This window comes from Triticum aestivum, chromosome 6B, assembly GCF_018294505.1.
Source record: "Triticum aestivum cultivar Chinese Spring chromosome 6B, IWGSC CS RefSeq v2.1, whole genome shotgun sequence".
In the NCBI taxonomy this organism is placed as follows: domain Eukaryota; kingdom Viridiplantae; phylum Streptophyta; class Magnoliopsida; order Poales; family Poaceae; genus Triticum; species Triticum aestivum.
Window position 1 is genome coordinate 101,944,719 of NC_057810.1, and position 21,618 is coordinate 101,966,336.

Genomic DNA, 21,618 nt, shown 5'->3' on the forward strand with positions numbered 1-21,618 from the left:
AAGTTTCTCATAAACTTTGTATAAACCCAAAATCTTTGATCATCTCATCAAAGCGTATATTCCAACTCCGAGATGCTTACTCCAGTCCTTAGAAGGATTGCTGGAGCTTTGCATACTTGTTAGCATCTTTCAGGATTGACAAAACCTTCTGGTTGTATCACATACAACCTTTCCTCAAGAATATCGTCGAGGAAATAATGTTTTGACATCCTATCTGCAAGATTTCATAAATCATGCAGTAATTGCTAATATAATTCCAACAGACTCTTAGCATCGCTACGAGTGAGAAAGTCTCATCGTAGTCAACTCCTTGAACTTGTCGGAAAACATCTTAACGACAAGTCGAGCTTTCTTAATGGTGATACTTACCATCATTGTTCGTCTTCCTTTTAAAATCCATCTGTACCCAACAGCCTTACGACCATCAAGTAGTTCTTCCAAAGTCTCCACTTTGTTTTCATACATGAATCCTCTCTTGGATTTTATGGCCTCGAGCCATTCATCGGAATCCGGGCCCACAATCGCTTCTCCATAGCTCTTAGGTTCATTGTTGTCTAGCAACATGACCTCCAAGACAGGATTACGTACCACTCTGAAGCAGTACGCATCCTTGTCGACCTACGAGGTTTGGTAGTGACTTGATCCGAAGTTTCATGATCACTATCATAAGCTTCTACTTCAATTGGTGTAGGTGCCACAGGAACAACTTCCTGTGCCCTGCTACACACTAGTTGAAGTGATGGTTCAACAACCTCATCAAGTCTCCACCATCCTCCCACTCAATTCTTTCAAGAGAAACCCTTCCTCGAGAAAGGACCTGTTTCTAGAAACAACCACTTTTGCTTCCGGATCTGAAATAGGAGGTATACCCAACTGTTTTGGGTGTCCTATGAAGATATATTTATCCGCTTTGGGTTCGAGCTTATCAGGATGAAACTTTTTCACATAAGCGTCGCAGCCCCAAACTTTCAAGAAACGACAGCTTAGGTTTCTCTAAACCATAGTTCATACGATGTCATCTCAACGGAATTACGTGGTGCCCTATTTAAAGTGAATGTTGTTGTCTCTAATGCCTAACCCATGAACGATAGTGGTAATTTGATAAGAGACATCATGGTATGCCCCATATCCAATAGGGTGCATCTATGATGTTCAGACACACCATCACACTATGGTGTTCCAAGCAGTGTTAGTTGTGAAACAATTTCCACAATGTCTCAATTGTGTACCAAACTCGCAACTCAGATATTCATCTCTATGATCATATCATAGACATTTTATCCTCTTATCACGAAGATCTTCAACTTCACTCTAAAACTACTTGAACCTTTCAATAGTTCAGACTTGTGTTTCATCAAGTAAATATACTCAACATCTACTCAAATCATCTGTGAAGTAAGAACATAATGATATCCACTGCGTGCCTCAGCACTCATTGGACTGCACACATCAAAATGTGTTACTTCCAACAAGTTGCTTTCTTGTTCCATCTTACTGAAAACGAGGCTTTTCAGTCATCTTGCCCATGTGGTATAATTTGCATGTCTCAAGTGATTCAAAATCAAGTGAGTCCAAACGATCCATCTGCATGGAGTTTCTTCATGTGTACATACCAATAGACATGGTTCACATGTCTCAAACTTTTCAAAAAAATGAGTGAGTCCAAAGATCCATCAACATGGAGCTTCTTCATGCGTTTTATACCAATATGACTTACATGGCAGTGCCACAAGTAGGTGGTACTATCATTACTATCTTATATCTTTTGGCATGAACATGTGTATCACTACGATCGAGATTCAATAAACCATTCATTTTAGGTGCAAGACCATTGAAGGTATTATTCAAATAAACAGAGTAACCATTATTCTCCTAAAATGAATAACCGTATTGTGATAGACATAATCCAATCATGTCTATGCTCAATGCAAACACCAAATAACAATTATTTAGGTTTAACACCGATCCCGATGGTAGAGGGAGCGTGCGATGTTTGATCACATCAACCTTGGAAATATTTCCAACACATATCGTCACCTCGCCTTTGGCTAGTCTCCGTTTATTCTGTAGCTTTTTATTTCGAGTTACTAACACTTAGCAACCGAACCGGTATCTATTACCATGGTGCTACTAGGAGTACTAGTAGAGTACACATTAATATAATGTATATCCAATATACTTCTATCGACCTTGCCTGCCTTCTTATCTACCAAGTATCTAGGGTAATTCTGCTCCATTGACCGTTCCCCTTATTACAGAAGCACTTAGTCTCGGGTTTGGGTTCAACCTTGGGTTTCCTCACTAGAGCAGCAGTTGATTTGCCGTTTCATGAAGTATCCCTTCTTGCCCTTGCCCTTCTTGAAACTAGTGGTTTCACTAACCATCAACAATTGATGCTCCTTCTTGATTTCTACTTTCGCGGTGTCAAACATCGCGAATATTTCAAGGATCATCATATCTATCCCTGATATGTTATAGTTCATCACAAAGCTCTAGTAGCTTGGTGGAAATGACCTTGGAGAAACATCACTATCTCATCTGGAAGATTAACTCCCACTCGATTCAAGTGATTGTTGTACCCAGACAATCTGAGTACAAGCTCAACGATTGAGCTTTTCTCCCTTAGTTTGTAGGCTAAGAAACTCGTCGGAGGTCTCATACCTCTTGACGTGGGCACGAGCCTGAAATCCCAATTTCAGCCCTTGGAACATCTCATATGTTCCGCGACGTTTCAAAAGACGTCTTCGGCGCCACAATTCTAAATCGTTTAACATTACTGAACTATCATGTAGTCATCAAAACGTGTATGTCAGATGTTCGCAACATCCACAGACGATGTTCGAGGTTCAGCACACCGAGCGGTGCATTAAGGACATAAGCCTTCTGCGCAGCAATGAGGACAATCGTCAGTTTACGGACCCAGTCCGCATAATTGCTACTATCAACTTTCAACTATATTTTCTCTAGGAACATATCTAAAACAGTAGAAATAAAGCGCGAGCTACGACATAATTTGCAAAAACCTCTTGACTATGTTCAGGATAATTAAGTTCATCTTATGAACTCCCACTCAGATAGACATCCCTCTAGTCATCTAAGTGATACATGATCCGAGTCAACTAGGTTGTGTCCGATCATCACGTGACACGGACTAGTCATCATCGGTGAACATCTTCATGTTGATTGTATCCAATATACGACTCATGTTCGACCTTTCGGTCTCTTGTGTTCCGAGGCCATGTATGTACATGCTAGGCTCGTCAAGTCAACCTAAATGTTTCGCGTGTGTAAATCTGGCTTACACCCGTTGTATGTGAACGTTAGAATCTATCACACCCGATCATCACATGGTGATTCGAAACAACGAACTTTCGCAATGGTGCACAGTTAGGGGGAACACTTTCTTGAAATTATTATGAAGGATCATCTTATTTACTACCATTGTTCTAAGCAAATAAGACGCATAAACATGATAAACATCACATGCAATAAAATAGTGACATGATATGGCCAATATCATTTTGCTCCTTTTGATCTCCATCTTCGGGGCTCCATGATCATCATCGTCACTGGCATGACACCATCATCTCCATCATCGTGTCTCCATGAAGTTGTCTCACCAACTTATTACTTCTACTACTATGGCTAACGGTTTAGCAATGAAGTAAAGTAATTACATGGCGTTATTTAGTGACATGCAGGTCATACAATAAATAAAGACAACTCCTATGGCTCCTGCCAGTTGTCATACTCATCGACATGCAAGTCGTGATTCCTATTACAAGAATATGATCAATCGCATACATCACATATATTTCATTCATCACATCCTTCTTGGCCATATCACATCACACGGCATATGCTGCAAAAACAAGTTAGACGTCCTCTAATTGTTGTTGCAAGTTTTTACATGGCTGCTATAGGTTTCTAGCAAGAATGCTTCTTACGTACAACAAAACCACAACATGATATGCCAATTGCTATTTACCCTTCATAAGGACCCTTTTCATCGAATCCGATCCGACTAAAGTGGGAGAGACAGACACCCGCTAGCCACCTTATGCAACAAGTGCATGCCAGTCGGTGGATCTGTCTCACGTAAGTGTACGTGTAAGGTCGGTCCGGGCCGCTTCATCCCACAATACCGTCGAAACAAGATAGGACTAGTAACGGTAAGCATATTGAACAAAATCAACGCCCACAACAACTTGTGTTCTACTCGTGCATAGAAACTACTCATAGACCTAGCTCATGATGCCACTGTTGGGGAACGTAGCAGAAATTCAAAATTTTCTATGCATCACCAAGATCAATCTATGGAGAGACTAGCAACGAGAGAGAGAGGGAGTGCATCTTCATACCCTTGAAGATCGCTAAGCGGAAGCGTTATAAGAACACGGTCGGTGGAGTCGTTCACGAAGCGATTCATATCGCGGCCGAATCTGATCTAAGCACCAAACAACGGTGCCTCCGCGTTCAACAGACGTACAGCCCGGGGACGTCTCCTCCTTCTTGATCCATCAAGGGGAGAGGAGAAGTTGAGGGAGAACTCCGACAGCACGACGGCATGGTGGTGATGGAGCTCGTGGTTCTCCGGCAGGGCTTCGCCAAGCACTACGGAGGAGGAGGAGGTGTTGGAGGAGGGAGAGGGCTGCGCCAGGGGAAGGGTGCGGCTGCCCTCTCTCTCCCTCCCTATATATAGGGGGAAGGGAGGAGGGGGAGGCACCGTAGGGTTCCCTAGGGGAGGGGCGGCGGCCATAGGGGAAACCCTAGATGGGTTTTGGCGCCCCCACTCCCTAGGAAACTTGCCCCCCAAGCCGGGAGGGGCGGTTGCCCTAGGGGTGGCGCCCCCACATCTCCTAGTTACGTGAGATGGGGTGGGAGGGGCGCTCAGACCCTTAGTGGGCTGATGTGCCCTCTTCCCTTGGCCCATAAGGCCCCCCAACGCTTGCCGGGGCCTTCGAAACCCCTTTCAGACATGCTGGTCATCACCTGGTACCCCCAGAACAATTCCGGACTCCAATAACCTTCGTCCAATATACCAGTCTTCACCTCCAGACCATTCCGGAGCTCCTCGTCATGTCCGGGATCTCATCCGGGACTCCGTACAACCTTCGGTAACCACATACTATTTCCCATAACAACTCTAGCGTCACCGAACCTTAAGTGTGTAGACCCTACGGGTTCGAGAACCATGCAGATATGACCGAGATGTTCTCCGGTCAATAACCAACAGCGGGATCTGGATACCCATGTTGGCTCCCACATGTTCCACGATGATCTCATCGGATGAACCACGATGTCAAGGATTCAAGCAATCCCGTATGCAATTCCCTTTGTCAATCGGTATGTTACTTGCCCGAGATTCGATCGTCGGTATCCCAATACCTCGTTCAATCTCGTTACCGGCAAGTCACTTTACTCGTTCCGTAATGCATGATCCCGTGACTAACTACTTCGTCACATTGAGCTCATTGTGATGATGCATTATTGAGTGGGCCCAGATGTCACAGCCCTAGCTTAGACCTTGTCTGTCTTTGCATAAGCATCCATGCATCATGTTTAAATTTTATGAAACTTGAAATGGGGATTGCCTAAACCCTAGCATCAAAGGAATTCACTAGGTTCAACTAAAATATTTTCAGTGAATCCAAATGGCTTTCAAAAATGTTCATCATTTCTGGAAAATGCTAGAACCATAACCAGAGGTGTTGCACATTTTTCCATGACATATTTGGTCACCGAATTAAATCATATAGTATTTACAGTTGGGTATTTAAATGCTATATATTATTTTAAGTGCTCAATTAATTCTAAACTTAAGTGTGGGCTGCTAGGAATAATTCTAACAGAGCCGACAACTATTTTCAGGATTTTTGAAAACGTTTTTGTATTTTTAATAAAGCCACAAAGATTACAGAAAATAGAAAACAGAAAATAAGAGAGAGAGAGAGAGAGAGAGAGAGAGAGTTAGTACCTGGCCTCACTGTGCAGGCCACCTAGTCAGCCCAGCTGTGGCCCAGCACTGCAGCTGGCCCAGCCCACCACCGCCTCCTTCCCTGTCGTCTTCCTCCTCTGCCAGGATAACGGGCGCGTGCCCGACGCGCGCGCACCGCCGTGCGGCCACCTCCACCCTGCTTGCCTGCATCCTCGACGCCTGGACGTCTCCAACGCCGCCACGCATGCCCCTGGAACCCCCTCGCACTCTCCCTCGCTCCTCCCCTCTCCTCTGTTTCTCTTTCGCGCACCCACCCGAGCGCAGCCGCAGCCGCCGCTCGCCGTAGCCATGGCCACCGGCCACCCCACGCCTCGCCGACGCGCCCAACGTCCTCACCGAGCTCGTCCCCAAACTCCCGGCGACGAGATCGCCTCCGCCGCCCCGACCGCTCCGGTTCTTCCCCGAGCTCGCCGATCGCTTCCCTGCACTCGTCGTGAGCCACTGATCCTCTTCCCTCTCACCGTTCTCGCTCTCGTGCACCGTAGCCACCGGACCTTGCTCACCCGCACGCGCCGCCGCTTGTGCTCGCCGCCGACGTATCTCCGGACACCTAACGGTCCGGTCGTCGTGCTCAGCTCCCTCTCCGCGCCGCGTAGAGCACGTAGGTGCCCCGCACAAGCCACCCTGCCCACCATAGCATCGACCCCGAGCTCACCTGAGCTCCAGCGACCACCAAGGTCGACGCCGGTGATGACTCCGGCCATCCCAGGCCCAGCCGCTGCCACCACTCGACGCGGACGAGTGCCCGCGTCCCGCAGATGCCCTCCGCCGGCCATTTGGTTGCCGGAGGAGGAATTCCGAGCCCCTTCGCCGTCTCTGGCCCTGCCGACGACGAGCCCCGGGTCAACTCCGGCGAGTTTGACCCGGGTTGACCCAGTTGACCTCCCCTGGGTCCGGACAAGTGGGCCCATGGCCCTGCTAATTTAGTTTAGTGCTAATTAACTTTTAGTTAACCAGCTAAGTCACTGACATGTGGGCCCACGCCCTAATTAACTTAGGTTAGCATTTAACTTAGCACTAATTAACTCCGTTAATTAGCTGTGACACTGACATGCGGACCCCACTGGTCAGATTTGACCTGGCCGACCCAGTTGACGTGATGACGTCACACCTATGTCATGCTGACGCAGTAAAGCATTTTTTGGATTTAAGTTTATCCAGAAAATTCCAGAAAATAGTATAAACTTCTAAAATTCATAGAAATTCAACCGTAACTCCAAATTAAATAATTTATATATGAAAAATGATCAGAAAAATCCAATCTATCCATCTGTACCATTCTCATGCATGTTTGAACAACTTAAATCTGCTGTATACAACAATTTTAATAAATGGCATTTGAAATGCCTTATGTGGAGTTTGAATTTGAACCTAGGGTTCAAACCAACTTCATTTAACCTGCTGCTAGTTGCATTAGCTCAAACCACAACATATTGCCATGTCATGATCATGCATCATATTGTGCATTGCATTGATCGTGTTTCTTCTTTGTTTGTCGGTGTTGTTCCCCCTAGGTAGATGTTATACCAACGTTGTGATCGTTGACACTGATGAAGACTCAATGCTATCTTCAGAAGTGCCAGGCAATCAAAACCCCCTTGTTCATTCCGATACAATCCTACTCTCTTGCTCCTGCTCCCTTTTACTGCATTAGGACAACAACGATTCATCTGTTACTTGCTGCGGTAGTTGAACCCCTTTATCCTCTGCATGACCTGTCATTGCCACAGTAAATAGATGAAACCCACTAGTATGAGTAGGAGTTGTTTGAGCCCTATTGTGCCTACTCATTCATGCTTGTTTGTCATGCCTGCTATTGCTTAGAGTTGAGTCAGGTCTGATTCATCGGGAATGAATCAGAGGTGTGTGAACATGTCCTACTGTGTATGAGCTAAGTGTGTGAACACGATTTGGTAAAGGTAGTGGTGAGAGGCCATGTAGGAGTACATGGTGGGTTGTCTCATTGAAGTCGTCCTTAGGAACTGAGTTCTGTGTTTGTGATCCATGAAACAACTACTACCATGCATTGGGCCCTAAAATATGACCCCGCTCGACTTCTTAATCACCCTTGTCCTCTGTCCAGGAGTTGCAAGTAGTTTCTGGTGTTTGTAGTATGCTGGAGGCCGTGGGCAGCACTGACCCGAGGGGTGGGCTGTGATGCGGTAGGCATGTGGCACGGTGTACCGGGCGCCTGTTTGGTGTCTCGGGAACCCTGCACACATCGTTCGGGGTCGTATGTGGAAACTTCGGCCGGACTCCCTGCGGATGGAACCTGAATAGGCGATAAACCTGGACTAGAGACTTGAGTGTTTAGGTAGGTCGTGGTCTACACCCACGTCGGCTTTCGCTTGAAGTCTGCCGAGCACATGTCGTGTGCAGACGCTAAGTGGTGGAAACATGTATGAAGAAGTACACCCCTGCAGGGTTAACATCATCTATTCGAATAGTCGTGTCCGTGGTAAAGGACTTCTGGGTTGCCTATAATAGTTCATAGACAAGTGGAAATGGATACTCTAAAATACGCAAGATAAGCGTGAGTGCTATGGATGGCGTTCTCGTAGGGAGACTGGAGCGGATCCATAGTGGTGTATTGATATGGTGAATATGTGGACTCGTGTGCGCCACCTCAAAAGAGTTACTTGCAGTAGTAATTCAGAATAGGCACCGAGTCAAAGTTGGCTTGCTGTTGTTAAACTCCACCACCCCCTTTGTTGATAATGATGCATATGTAGATAGTTCTGATGTAAGTCTTGTTGGGTACATTTGTACTCACGTTTGCCTATTTTATGTTTTTGCAGAGAGACGCCAGTCTCGTTAGTAGTTCCGTGTGGACTTCGACGTTTAGCTTGTTACCTCAGCTACGATCTTGTGCCCTCGGCAGGATCTAGTAGATAGTCAGGCTTCTAAGCCTTTTCATTTGTAGATGTCTATACTCAGACATGTTAAGCTTTCGCTTGTGCCGTGATTTGTATGCTCTGAATGTTGGGTCATGAGACCCCTGTTTGTAATATCTCGCTCCTCGGAGCCTAATGAATACATACTTGAGTCGTAGAGTCATGTTGTGATGCCATGTTGTATTTGCACATATCGAGCATATTGTGTGTATGTTATTGAAATGCTTGGTATGTGTGGGATCTGACTATCTAGTTGTTAATCCTTAGTAGCCTCTCTTACCGGGAAATGTCTCCTAGTGTTTCCACCGAGCCATGGTAGCTTGCTACTGCTCCGGAACACTTAGGCTGGCCGGCATGTGTCCTTCTTCGTTCCTGTGTCTGTCCCCTCGGGGAAATGTCACGCGATGAATACCGGAGTCCTGTTAGCCCGCTACAACCCGGTTCACCGGAGTGCTGCTAGCCCAGTGCTACAGCCTGGATTCACTCGCTGATGACCGACACGTTCGATGCTGGGTCATGGATGCCTGTCCCTGTAAGTTTGTGCCACTTTGGGTTTACGACTCGCCATGTCAGCCCGAGAGATACCTCTCCGTCATACGGAGTGACAAATCCCAGTCTCGATTCGTCCCAACCCAACAGACACTTTCGGAGATACCTGTAGTGCACCTTTATAGCCACCCAGTTACGTTGTGACATTTGGTACACCCAAAGTACTCCTACGGTATCAGGGAGTTACACAATCTCATGGTCTAAGGAAATGATACTTGACATTAGAAAAGCTTTAGCAAATGAACTACACGATCTTGTGCTATGCTTCGGATTGGGTCTTGTTCATCACATCATTCTCCTAATGATGTGATCCCGTTATCAATGACATCCAATGTCCATGGTCAGGAAACCATGACCATCTGTTGATCAACGAGCTAGTCAACTAGAGGCTCACTAGGGACATGTTGTGGTCTATGTATTCACACATGTATTGCGGTTTCCGGTCAATACAATTATAGCATGAATAATAGACAATTATCATGAACAAGGAAATACAATAATAACCATTTTATTATTGCCTCTAGGGCATATTTCCAACAGACTCACCACTCGGTAGGATTTTTGTCACTTAGGAGAGTATTGGACTGCAGCTAAGCCCCTGAGTAAGAGGCAGACTCACCACTCGGTGGGATTTTTTTCACTTGGGCGAGTACTAGACTGCAGCTAAGCCCCCGAGTGAGAGGCGGACTCACCACTCGGTAGGATTTTTGTCACTTAGGCGAGTACTGGACTGTAGCTAAGCCCCCGAGTGAGAGGCGGACTCACCACTCGGTAGGATTTTTATCACTTAGGCGAGTACTGGACTGCAGCTAAGCCCTCGAGTGAGAGGCGGACTCACCACTCGGTAGGATTTTTGTCACTTAGGCGAGTACTGGACTGCAGCTAAGCCCGCAAGTGAGAGGCGGACTCACCACTCGGTAGGATTTTTGTCAGTTAGGCGAGTACTGGACTGCAGCTAAGCCCCCGAGTGAGAGGCGGACTCACCACTCGGTGGGATTTTTGTCACTTAGGCGAGTACTGGACTGTAGCTAAGCCCCCGAGTTAGAGGCGGACTCACCACTCGGTAGGATTTTTGTCACTTAGGCGAGTACTGGACTGCAGCTAAGCCCCCGAGTGAGAGGCGGACTCACCACTCGGTAGGATTTTTGTCACTTAGGCGAGTACTGGACTGCAGCTAAGCCCCCGAGTGAGAGGCGGACTCACCACTCGGTAGGATTTTTGTCACTTAGGCGAGTACTAGACTGCAGCTAAGCCCCCGAGTGAGAGGCAGACTCACCACACGGTAGGATTTTTGTCACTTAGGCGAATACTGGACTGCAGCTAAGCCCCCGAGTGAGAGGCAGACTCACCACTCGGTAGGATTTTTTCTTCGACTTAGGCGAAACGGATTCGCAACTAAGGCATCCACTAGGGGATTTTAGAACATGTAAAAAATAAACAACAATCATTCGGAAGACTGTAAAATATCTTTATCTGGAATTGAATCAATCGGATAGATGCGTAGCGAGGTGGTTGTACGAATGACGTTCGATGAGTAAGGCCGCCTGTATGATTCAGCGATGGCGCTTTACCCTTTTGCATGAAAGGGGTATTTATCCAAGTGGACGTGCTTCCCGATTGATCGGGGTATGTTGACTGCAAGGAAAAACTTGGTGGAACTTGTATGTCTCCCGGAGGAGGTAGACTAGTGGTCTGACATGGACGTGCCATGAAACCCAAGTGACGAGGCTAGTGTGTGGGCTGACTCTCCAGAGAGAGGCCACTCATTATCCCGGGGGAAAACCAACACATGCCATCTCTGAGTCCAAGTTTGTGAAACTGACGCCTTGGAGCCTAGGATAGGGCCAAGTGTATCCGTAGAGGAGCGTTGTTTTCACCCTTTTGCAGTCCTGAAGATGACTTTAGATAATGATTTGGGCGATCATTTGAGTGGACAGTACTACCCTTATAGATTTTCAATGGACCGAGCATGTATGGTCAGAAAGATATTCCTGATGTGATCAATGAGTTGATTGAATGGGCGTAACCCCTAAGGGAGGCATGGCCAACGGCTGTGCGTAGCCCCTGAGTGATGCTCAAAAGAGGCAAGCTTGCTACAGAGTGTGATATGAGGTTTGATCATACGAGTAACTTAGTCGTTCCCGTGTTGGGGGTGTAGAGGTGAAGACATGTCCAACTGATGGTGACGCGCGAGGCGGCCGAGGGGCGATGATGTGTACAACCGAGTGACGACGCGCGGGGCGGCCAAATGGGGAAGACGCGCACAAGCAAGTGGTGACACACGGAGCGGCCGAGTGGTGAAGACGTGCACAACCGAGAGGCGACGCATGGAGCGCCCGAGTGGTGAAGACGTGCACAACCGAGTGGTGTGGTGCGGGACGGCCGAGTGAGGATGTGCGAGGTGGCCGAGTGACATATTGCGTGTCCAGCCAAGTGGCCGAAATGGTCTTCGAAGGAGTTAGCCAGATGCTTTCGAAGCTAATGTAATGATGAGGTCGGTGTAGTTTGGTTGCGACACAACAAGACCGGCGTGACAACTGAGTCTGAATAAGAACGAAGATGGCGTGTAGAGCGTCTGAGTGATTATAAAACTTGTCAAAGTGGCAGATCGAATGCACTTGTTGAAGTGAAGGATCTGACTGGTGATGAAGTACTTGACTACTCAGGAGAGTGTCATTCCAAATGAGATGCAGCCCCCGAGCGTACTACAGGCTTCGACAACGAACATGTCGGAATACGAGAAATATAGTTTTGAATGGATGATTTGCAATTCATCGAGTTGGACTCGGGTAAATATGAGGAGAAGCTTCCGGGTGATGCTCGAAAGAGGCAAACTCGCAAAAGAGTGAAGTGTGAAAGTTGATTATAAAAGGGACTTATCTGTCTCATGCCTGACGAGGTCTATATCATTGATACGATGAAGAGGATTCCACAGAGGGGTTGGCCAGATGTGTTTGAAGTCAACAAAGCGACAAGGTCGATGTTCTGGTGCGCTGGGACCGGTATGGTGACCGAGTACGAGCAGCGATGAAGTTTTCGCACAGGGCCGTCGAGTGATCGCGTAACTTGTGTTAAAAATGACACAAGCCAACGAAATAATTTCTCGAGGAAATTCGATGTGTGCTGAAATAAATTGTGTGAATAACATCCATAGACACCCGCACAGTGTCGTGAACAACCTTGCTCTGATTACCACCTGATATAGACCGAATCTCGTTGGCGAGATTCGATCCGTTGTTGCGGCCCGACCTTTCACGACACTCCACCACCAGCAGTAGCAACCTCTCGCCCGCGCACGCGATGTACACGAAGTAGAGGGTTTGAACCTTGCGGCCCAGCACGAGAAAACCAATCTCGACGAAGGTACTCATGCGCAAAACAATTTCCACGAAGAGAAATCGCAACACAGAGGTTTTCTAAAGCTTCCTCCGAAACTTAGGGATTTTTAGACAGCTTCACCCAAAACTCGATACGGGTATTTACCCTAAAAACACATCGTGTCTATTCATAAAAATATAACCTGTCTTACATTGACCGTACTATGGCTATTTATAATAGTATAGCTGGCCCGTACATGGTTTGACCAACAAGCTAACCGCACCCCTAAACCAAAAAGGAAAACAAACTTGACCATAACAACCGACTTGACTAAATCTTAGGAAACAAAAACAACTAGTACGACTTGTTATTTGGTGCTGGTGACTTCTACAATTTACCGATGGACCCTACCCGGTTCCTTTTAAAGAAAACAAGTCTCTAATCTTCATAGTTGTTCATGAGTACGCTTCTTTGTCAGGTGGCCGCACCAGATGGAACTTGTATATTTTTATAACTCCTTGCTTGTGGTTAGCTGCGTACATGACTAATCTCCCATGGATGCACGTGAACTCATTTATCTCTGGCCCAAACTGAAACTGATCAATGTTGCATGTGGATTCTTTTGCTGACTCAAACTGAACTCCTCCCAAAATATCTCCACAAACGTAACTCACCAAGGCTTCATGTTTCCTATGCATGCATGGCCGTACGCACATGCATACAAGTGCTCCTGTAGGCCTACTAGTAATTTCCATGGAGTCTTGTACATTCTTCACACTTTCCTGATCAATATGTATATACTTCAATGCATCTGTGTCATCTATTTTCAATCTTGGCGATACAACAATTAAATCTTCATCTTGAACAATACTAGTATCATATTCGGCCATCTGTGCAGACTTTGTTTTATCAGTAGCGACCATCATAGACAAATTGCACGGGGTCATATCATCGACCGCCACCACCTGCACGAGGACGAGGGACGCCTCCTCTACGAGGCCGACTACCCGACACTGCCGGACATGCGAGTGCCAGGCACCTAGAAGCTCAGCGTCGGTGGCATCCCGGTGCCTCCAGCGCCCATCGGCGCTAATCGCGCGCCGAAATAGCGCATATCCGGTCCTCGCTGTCGGCGGCAGCGCGAAACAAGCTGAGGTACGCCCCGACAACAACGCGTTGTGGACGGCGTACTTCGACTGGCGCCACGGGGAGCAGCTCGCCTCCACCAACGGCATCGAGCCCCGCGGCCGCCACAACTCCGACGGGCGGCGCCAATGGTGTGGCGTCCTCGGCCGCACCCTCAAGGTTGTCCATGAGTACATCGAGGCCGGCAACACATCGCGCCTGGAGTACCCGGCGCCCCCCTCCTTCTCTCGCCGCCGCGGTAGCTCCTGGATGCCGCGGCAAGATCCTCGTCGTCGGGCTCCCTCTCCTTCGGCTCGTCGGCGCTACCCCCCGTCAAGTCGGAGCCTCGGGAGACGCCGCTCAGGAGCCGCATCCGCGGCGGCGCCAACGTTATCAACAAGGATGGCTATGGCCCCTCTCCTCCCTCTTTTCGCCTCGTCCGGCCAAAGACTGAGCGGGACAGCTGCCCATGAAGGAGCATGAGGCCATGGGCGCCACCGACGAGACCGCCCTCAAATGGGCGCAGGAGGACTACGTCCGAGAGGAGATGGCGGGCCAGCACCGTGCCCTCGAGGAGATCGCCGCCCAACGCCGTCGTCGCGAGGAGGGCGGCATCGTCATCCTCGACGACAACGACAAGGAGGCGTCCGGACCGTCCACCCCACACATCGGCGACGCTGGCCAAGGGTGCAACAGCAACTGCGGCGACGACACCATGATGTACAGGCTGCTCGACATGTAGAGGGCGGGCGGGCACCGGCAGTATCTAGTAGTCGTATTTATTTGTTTCTAATTTATGTTTTTCAGTTTTTTACAAAAATCAATGAAAACCGTCTAGTTTGATCGAATTTGTGGAATTTATGTTGCGTCTGACCAAATTTCAGCCGAGTTCAGTTTTCAAAACATGGCGTCCAGGGCAACGGTTGGGAAACCGACCGCCCCCACGGCAATTATATCGCCGGCGTGCAGTGGAGATGCTCTAAAATATGGCGAATCGCAGCAACCACGTTGGAAACTAGGTTTTACAGCTCTACTATCAGATGCCTATCAGATGCCTGGCCGAAACGCAGCGGCAGGTCCAGGGCAAGTTGGATGTGCCAGCCGAGCCAACTACCCGGAACCACGACAGGAGAAGAGCACAGGCGGACATCACAATCGGACAGGCCCTGCTCAACAACCTGGAGTACCAACATGTGTTGCACAATTCGTGCAAAAGAAACAAGGCACCATCACAAGGTTAAAACCGACGAGACGAGATCAATCACAAACAAGCATAGCCATGTTCTTCGTAAACCAAACCAAATCGTCTCAGGTTTCTATTATCGTGACGGTAACAGGAACACAAGAGATCCGGAACGCAGACAGCATCTGCAAATGCTTCATCAGCAGCATCAAACTCACACAAGGTTCACACGAGCGCGGATTAACAAGGGTGGCACGGCGCCAAGTTACTGCGCCAGCTTAATTCCTACAAGTACTTAGCAGTGGTGGTGGTACCAGTAGCGCGGTGGTGATGGTATCTACGATGTGCAGAGGACACGTTCAGGACCTCCTCTTCCTCTTCTTCTTGTCCTCCGACTTGTCGCCTGCGTTCTTGAGCTGCAAACGGGGATACATCAACGTCAGCACAGTGGAGCAGATCATACCACAACGAATCTGATTTTGGCAACCAGTAGGTGGAGGATGAGTAGGCAGCCGAGGTGGCTAGGGTGCTCACCATGATGATGAGGATGCGGACGAGGACGGCGACGAAGTCGGTGAAGAGGGTGAGCGCGTGCTTGATGTAGTCCATGTCACCGTGGTGCGCCCTCTCGATGATCTCCTGCGTGTCGTACACCATGTACCCCAGGAAGATCAACAGGCCAAAGTAGACCTGCAGAGCACGTAAACCATGTTTGTATCATGCTCATTCGGCCAAAAATATTGTATGAATGATCTCTGTTGTGTGGTGGCTTCTTCACAGTGGTGTCTCACCTCAAACATGAAGCTGCCAGAGGAGTGGCCAAAGATGGACGTGGCAAACTGCAGCCAGAGCAGGATCGACAGGCCAGAGGAGAGCAGGCCGCCGAGGTACAGGTACTCCCTGCGCTTGGCGATGATGGCGGCGCCAGAGAAGCACCCGAAGGCGATGGCGGTTCCGACAAACCCTGTCACGAGGATGCTGGAAGCACAGAGCAACAAGCAAGTTTATGTCAGCCAACATGAATAACAGGGATGTGAAAAGAAGGTGAGCACTGAGCAGCAACAAACTTAAAAGCAAAGCTCTGCAAAAAACAACAGCAAATCTGCTTGTCCAAGTAACAACCAATCAGTCATATCGATTTTTGTACTAGAACTGCAAGTACACAAATTCATCATCACTAACAAAAATGAAGGCCCAAAGAGTCCATGATCAGGCCCAAAGTACAATAACAATAACCCAAACACAGGGTCCAAACCCCACGGGGAAAGGCCCAGGTACAAACTGTCAATCTAGATAGCATCCCTTGAAAGATTAATCATAGTGGCCCATCCAAAGAGCAGACAATGTAGGAAAAAGGAGGGTCTCAGGAGAACAATAGACTAATCCATAAGCAGAATTTGGCACCTACACAACCTAACTAATAATGCTTTGCAAGAACAACCAGACAACGACAGATAGGGACACATAACCAGCAGATTTCCAATAATCCTTCACAGACAATCCATGTCGCACTCCCATGACATATCATCAAACGTCATGGTCAACTTGGTTTCGCTGCCACGGGGTTTACTCCTAAACTATTCTTAACGAGACAGGGACATTGGGAACAACAACAAAAGCAAATTCGTCTTTACCTTGGGTCAAAGTCTATGGCAAGCTCAATCAGAGGTCCAACTGAAGCCCCTTCCAGGAGGGCTGCACCCATCAGCAGCCCAAACCTCTTCCTCTGTTCACAAAGAGATAGACATCAACATAGTCAGCGCACCATGTCATGATATTTCCAGGATGACAACTTGTGAATTTCTACCCGTGCGGGCAGCAAACAAGTTATCAAGGTCAGGAGAAAGGAGAGACAAACCTCCTCATAGACTGGCACCGAGAACATCCAGGCGATGGTTCCGATACACGCGAGCATTGTCAGCATCCCGCCAATGTTCAGGGCAATGTGCAGGTAAGCACCCACGGCAGATGAGGCCAGGGCAAAGCATAGGGTCAGGTAAACCTGCAGAAAACCAAGCAAAATTGAGTTGCTTCAACTATCCATATTAAATCTGATGACCATCGTAACTCGTGACCGTGATCAGTTTCCTAAAATTTTGGAAGTTTTTATGGTTCTCCAGTAGATGCTATAACCATGACTGTGATTGAGGGAAGTACTAGCTACCCAGCCCACGTTTTACTATCACATCAACCAACGATTGAGAGAAAATCAATCGCGCGGTTCTAGAGTGGCCTGATCCCTAGCAGTGCCCAATATCTGCCACGCTCCCTCTCTTTTTGTTCACATCGCACAACAAGAGCTTGCAGGAGTGAGCTGCCACCGCATGGAATCGCCTCTTTTCATCCAATGGATCAATCTATGTTGTGATTTTCGTTTTGCCATTGTTTTGCTGCATGCTTAATTGTGTACTCATGTGTTTAAAGCTGATTTGTCTCTCTCGACGGACCAAGGCCTCCCCTCCTTTGCCGCCGTTCCAACCAGCCATGGATAGCTCTTCCTCGGCAAAGAAGAGGTCCACAGAGAAGGCTCGACGACGACTAAGCGTAAAAAAAGATATAATTATGAAGCAGATCGACAACATCTACAATAGAAGGCAAAAGAAAAATCTTCAGAAGAAAGACAAGAAGCCGACAAGGACAAACGCTGGTAAATTGTCAGCCAAGCGCAAGTTGGATTTTCATTCGGCCTTGTCAGCTTCTTGTGTTTACTCTTAAGATTTTTTTGCCAGTCTACTGTACATGTTGTCTTGAAGATCTGTTTCGCAATTTTATCTTTTTTGACACTGAATCGTCCTCGAGCCTTTGCTTTGCACCTTTTCTTTGGTGAAGAAAAGCTATCCATGCTGGTTGGAACGGCTGAAAAGGAGGGGAGGCCCTAGTCCATCGAGAGAAACAAATCAGAGAGAGCGAGGCAGGTATGGGGGATCAGACCACTCTAGAACCATGCGATGGATTTTCTCTGGATCATTTACGTGATCAATGATGCATATTTTAGGTTTACTTGTCATCATAATTCAAGAGGGGGAAGTAAGGAAGGAAATCAAAGAAACTGCTAATAATTATGGCATGATGAAAAGCATACAGTGCATTATGATTCTACATTTCAGAGGCATACGCTGCACAAATTGCGACACGTCGTCAGGTAGCGTTCCCCAAATTTTCTGCACAGAGCGGCAGAATTGGCACCTGTGGAATCGTTTAATCACCACAGCAGGTCAGCTACTCCCCCAAGGCCCCAGCTAACCAACCAACGAGATCGACCCTAATGCTATCCAGCGGGGATCCGGCGCAAGTTTGAGCTCCAAACCACCAAATCAGTGGGGAACGAACCAGCCAGCGCTAACGAACAGCACAGCACCGACCGCATTGCAACCGCACCAAACGAATCCCCTCCCAAGGAACCCGCACAAATCGACGACCCGCACAAAAATCTACAGCTACACTACATACGGACCGGCAGTTCCTCAAATTCAGGAAATAGCAGGAAATAGTCTACTAGAGCACCTGGTTCAGGAAATAGGGTTAGGGAAAACTTAACAACCACTCTAACTACGACATGTAAGCATTCAGTTTTCAGACACGCATCCACAGCAACTAGCTAGAATAAACAAATCTACAGCCCAAACTATGCCAAGTCAAGTAGCATCTGTGGAATTTTGTAGCATCAGTGGAATTTTCTGAAGAGGAAACTGCATGGTTAACAGCACAGGAATTTCCCAAGCCAACGATACCATATCCATTCTGACAAGGACGCTTGAGTAAAACCGAATCTGTTTCATGACAAGTACAACTGTTGGTTGAAGAAACGAGGGAAAATTAACTAGTAGTCATAATTGTGACACGAACGGATTCAGTTCAGGAAGAATTAGGTGACCCCAGCCATTAAACATCCATATCCGATCTGATAACGACATAAACGAAACTTACTTGCCAAGCGTAACTCAAGAGAAAAAAAAGGAAGGAAATCAAAGAGAAGTGCTCATAATTATGCATAATGATTGATGAGAAAAAGTATCCAGTTCCTGGCCATGGTTCATTATGATTCTACGTTTGGGGGGGCATACCCTGCACAAACTTTGTGACAGTAGCACAGCGTATACGCAGGCAACTACCCAGACTGTCTAGGGAAATCTACGCCTACCCGTCATCGGGTAGCATTCCCCGAAATTTCTGAATAGAGCGGCAGAATTGGCGCTTGGGATCTCCAAGCGAACGCGATTAATCACCACGGCAGGCCAGCAGCTCCGCCAGGCCGCAGCTAACCAACGAGATCGACCCTAATGCTGACAATCCAGCGGGGGAAACCCAATCCGGCGCGAAATCGAGCACCAAACAGCCGAATCGGCGGGGAACGAAGCATCCAGCGCTAACGAACAGCACAGCACCGGCCGCATTGCAGCCGCGCCGACCGATTCCCCACGGGGAACCCGCCGCGCAAATCGACGGCCCACGCGGAAACCCGCGGCCGCGTCCGTACGCGAAACCCTAGAACCGCGTACGGACCGACTGCGGTTTCCCCAAATTTACCCGCATCGGAGGCAGAGCAAGGGGGGAGAATGGGGGAGGGAGGAGGAGGGGAAGGGCGAACGTACGAGCTTGAGGTGGGACTGCACGGCGGGGGAGATCTCGCGGAAGTTCTTGAGGGAGTCGTAGCCCCATCCGCTGGCCGCCGCCGACGAGGTCGAGTAGAAGGCGTCCATCCCTGCGCTGCGCCTGCGTCTGTCGAATCGGAGCGGCCTCGCCTCGCACGCAAGGTTGTTCGTCCCTGTCCTGCGCTCGCGCTTTCGCGTGGATTTTTCTCTTTTTCTTTTCTTCTTCTTCGGCTGGTTTGGATGGATGGATGGATGGATTTCGAAACCGGTGATGGGAGGGGTGGGACGCGCAGGGGGCGGGATATATAGGGTGGTGGTGGCCTGCTGGGGGATGCGGGGCGGGGCGACGCACGCGTGGACGATCGGTTGATTCGGTGGGAAGGAAAAAAAGGAGAGGGAGGAAGCGGTGCGGCACTTGTCCCGAAGTTGTGCCTGGGTTGCTTGGTCCGGTGCGCGGGGCGTCGCGAGGGCGCCAGAAGCTTCCGCCCGTCGCGCTGCACGCAGTTTTTTTTTTCCTTTCTACGCAGTCTGTCTCTTTTTTTTAGGGGGACGCAGTCTGCCTATGAACGCGCGAGGCACACGCCTCATCTTGTTTTTTCATCACGTAACCGGAAGCAGGGGCGGCGTTTCACGTGAAATTTCATGTGAAAACCCTGCGCTCGGGAAGGACCCTTTCAAATTAAAATGTTTTTTTTATATTAAAATTAAAATGTTGTTGGCTGGCGCGCCGTGGTACTTGCCCGGCACTTTGGATCGGCCGGCTTTCGGAGAACAGTGGCACTGGCTTGGGCGTGTCTGGGTTCAGTTTGGACCTTTGGTGGCCAACCAAACAAATACTACTGCATTTCATCAAAAAGAAAAAAAAACATATACTTTAGGCCATTGGAGTGGCCGCCGGTCCTTTTTTTCATTCGGTATGCCATTGTTTCAGAAGAAAAAGAATGAACACAATAGAAACGCAGGCGCTCACATACGTGTGCATACATTTATCACTGTGAACGCATGCATGTATGCTCTAGCCTTATGAGCACCTCCGAAATGCTGAGTCGGCGCAACACCTTGCGATTGAAGTCACCGCATGTGCATCATAGTCTGACATGAACATCGCGTCCGACTGAATGAACATCGGCAAAAAGCCTGAAATAAATCCAAAGAAATTTGTTTCCATTAGTTTCAGTTTCTGGCAATGTATCTGTGAGGTGGTGGCAACAACATGTTCTTGAGGTGAAGTCTGCGAGGCGGTGGTGGGCCTGGTAATAGCGTGCTACGGTAAGGCCTCTCTACCTTGAGGATGTCTAATCCTATAATGTTAACCAGGTCCCGTTTAATCCCGTTTAAAGTTCACTTATGATATGATAGTTCAAAACGGTTTTTTGTTTGTTTAAAGAAAATGAACTATCAAGCTAGAAAAAACTAACAAAACAGGATTACGAACGTCATTTATTTGTCACTTACATCCCTGCTATGTCGGCGAATGCTAGGATGAGTGTTGTCGAATCTGTTCGGCTCTCTTTCCTCTGAAAAAAAATAGATACGTTGTCCTCCCTTCCGATCTTGGGAGCCGGTGTGTTAATTAAGGGAAGCAGTTAGTTGGTAGTATGTGATTTCAATATTTTCTAAAAAGAACATGTTCTTCCAACCCTCTGGTGGTAAAGGATTACAAGTCTATGTCGCCATTGGATAATGCCTTAACCAATGTTCCTTCTGCGGTTACTAAATCTTGTTTCTAGCTGGAGTAGCTATTATCGCCAAAGCCTATTTTATAATTTTATGTTGAGGGTGTTTGCAAGTGTCCCTTTTCCTTGCGGTCGGTTCAATGTAATTTTCAAGTTTTAGCGGGGACAACATACAATGAAAAAAAAAGACGAGTAATATGGTTTTCGATGTTATGTTATTTTTGTACTGGTTGCTTTTCATTGTGTTGTCTAATTTTTAAAAATAGATGTCAAACATAAGTAA

The 21,618-nt window shown here is 47.9% G+C and overlaps 1 protein-coding gene across 1 annotated transcript; it reads right to left on the reverse strand.

Moving 5' to 3' along the window:
* Window positions 1–15,173: 15,173 nt before the first annotated feature.
* On the reverse strand, window positions 15,174–19,947 carry LOC100271912 (BAX inhibitor 1.2). Its single transcript, XM_044555300.1, has 6 exons — window positions 19,660–19,947; window positions 16,926–17,069; window positions 16,702–16,793; window positions 15,859–16,045; window positions 15,602–15,757; window positions 15,174–15,483 (listed from the first exon to the last, which is right to left on the reverse strand). Exons 1-6 carry the CDS (start codon window positions 19,765–19,767, stop codon window positions 15,427–15,429), a joined length of 744 nt encoding a protein of 247 aa, XP_044411235.1. The 5' UTR covers window positions 19,768–19,947; the 3' UTR covers window positions 15,174–15,426.
* Window positions 19,948–21,618: the final 1,671 nt, after the last annotated feature.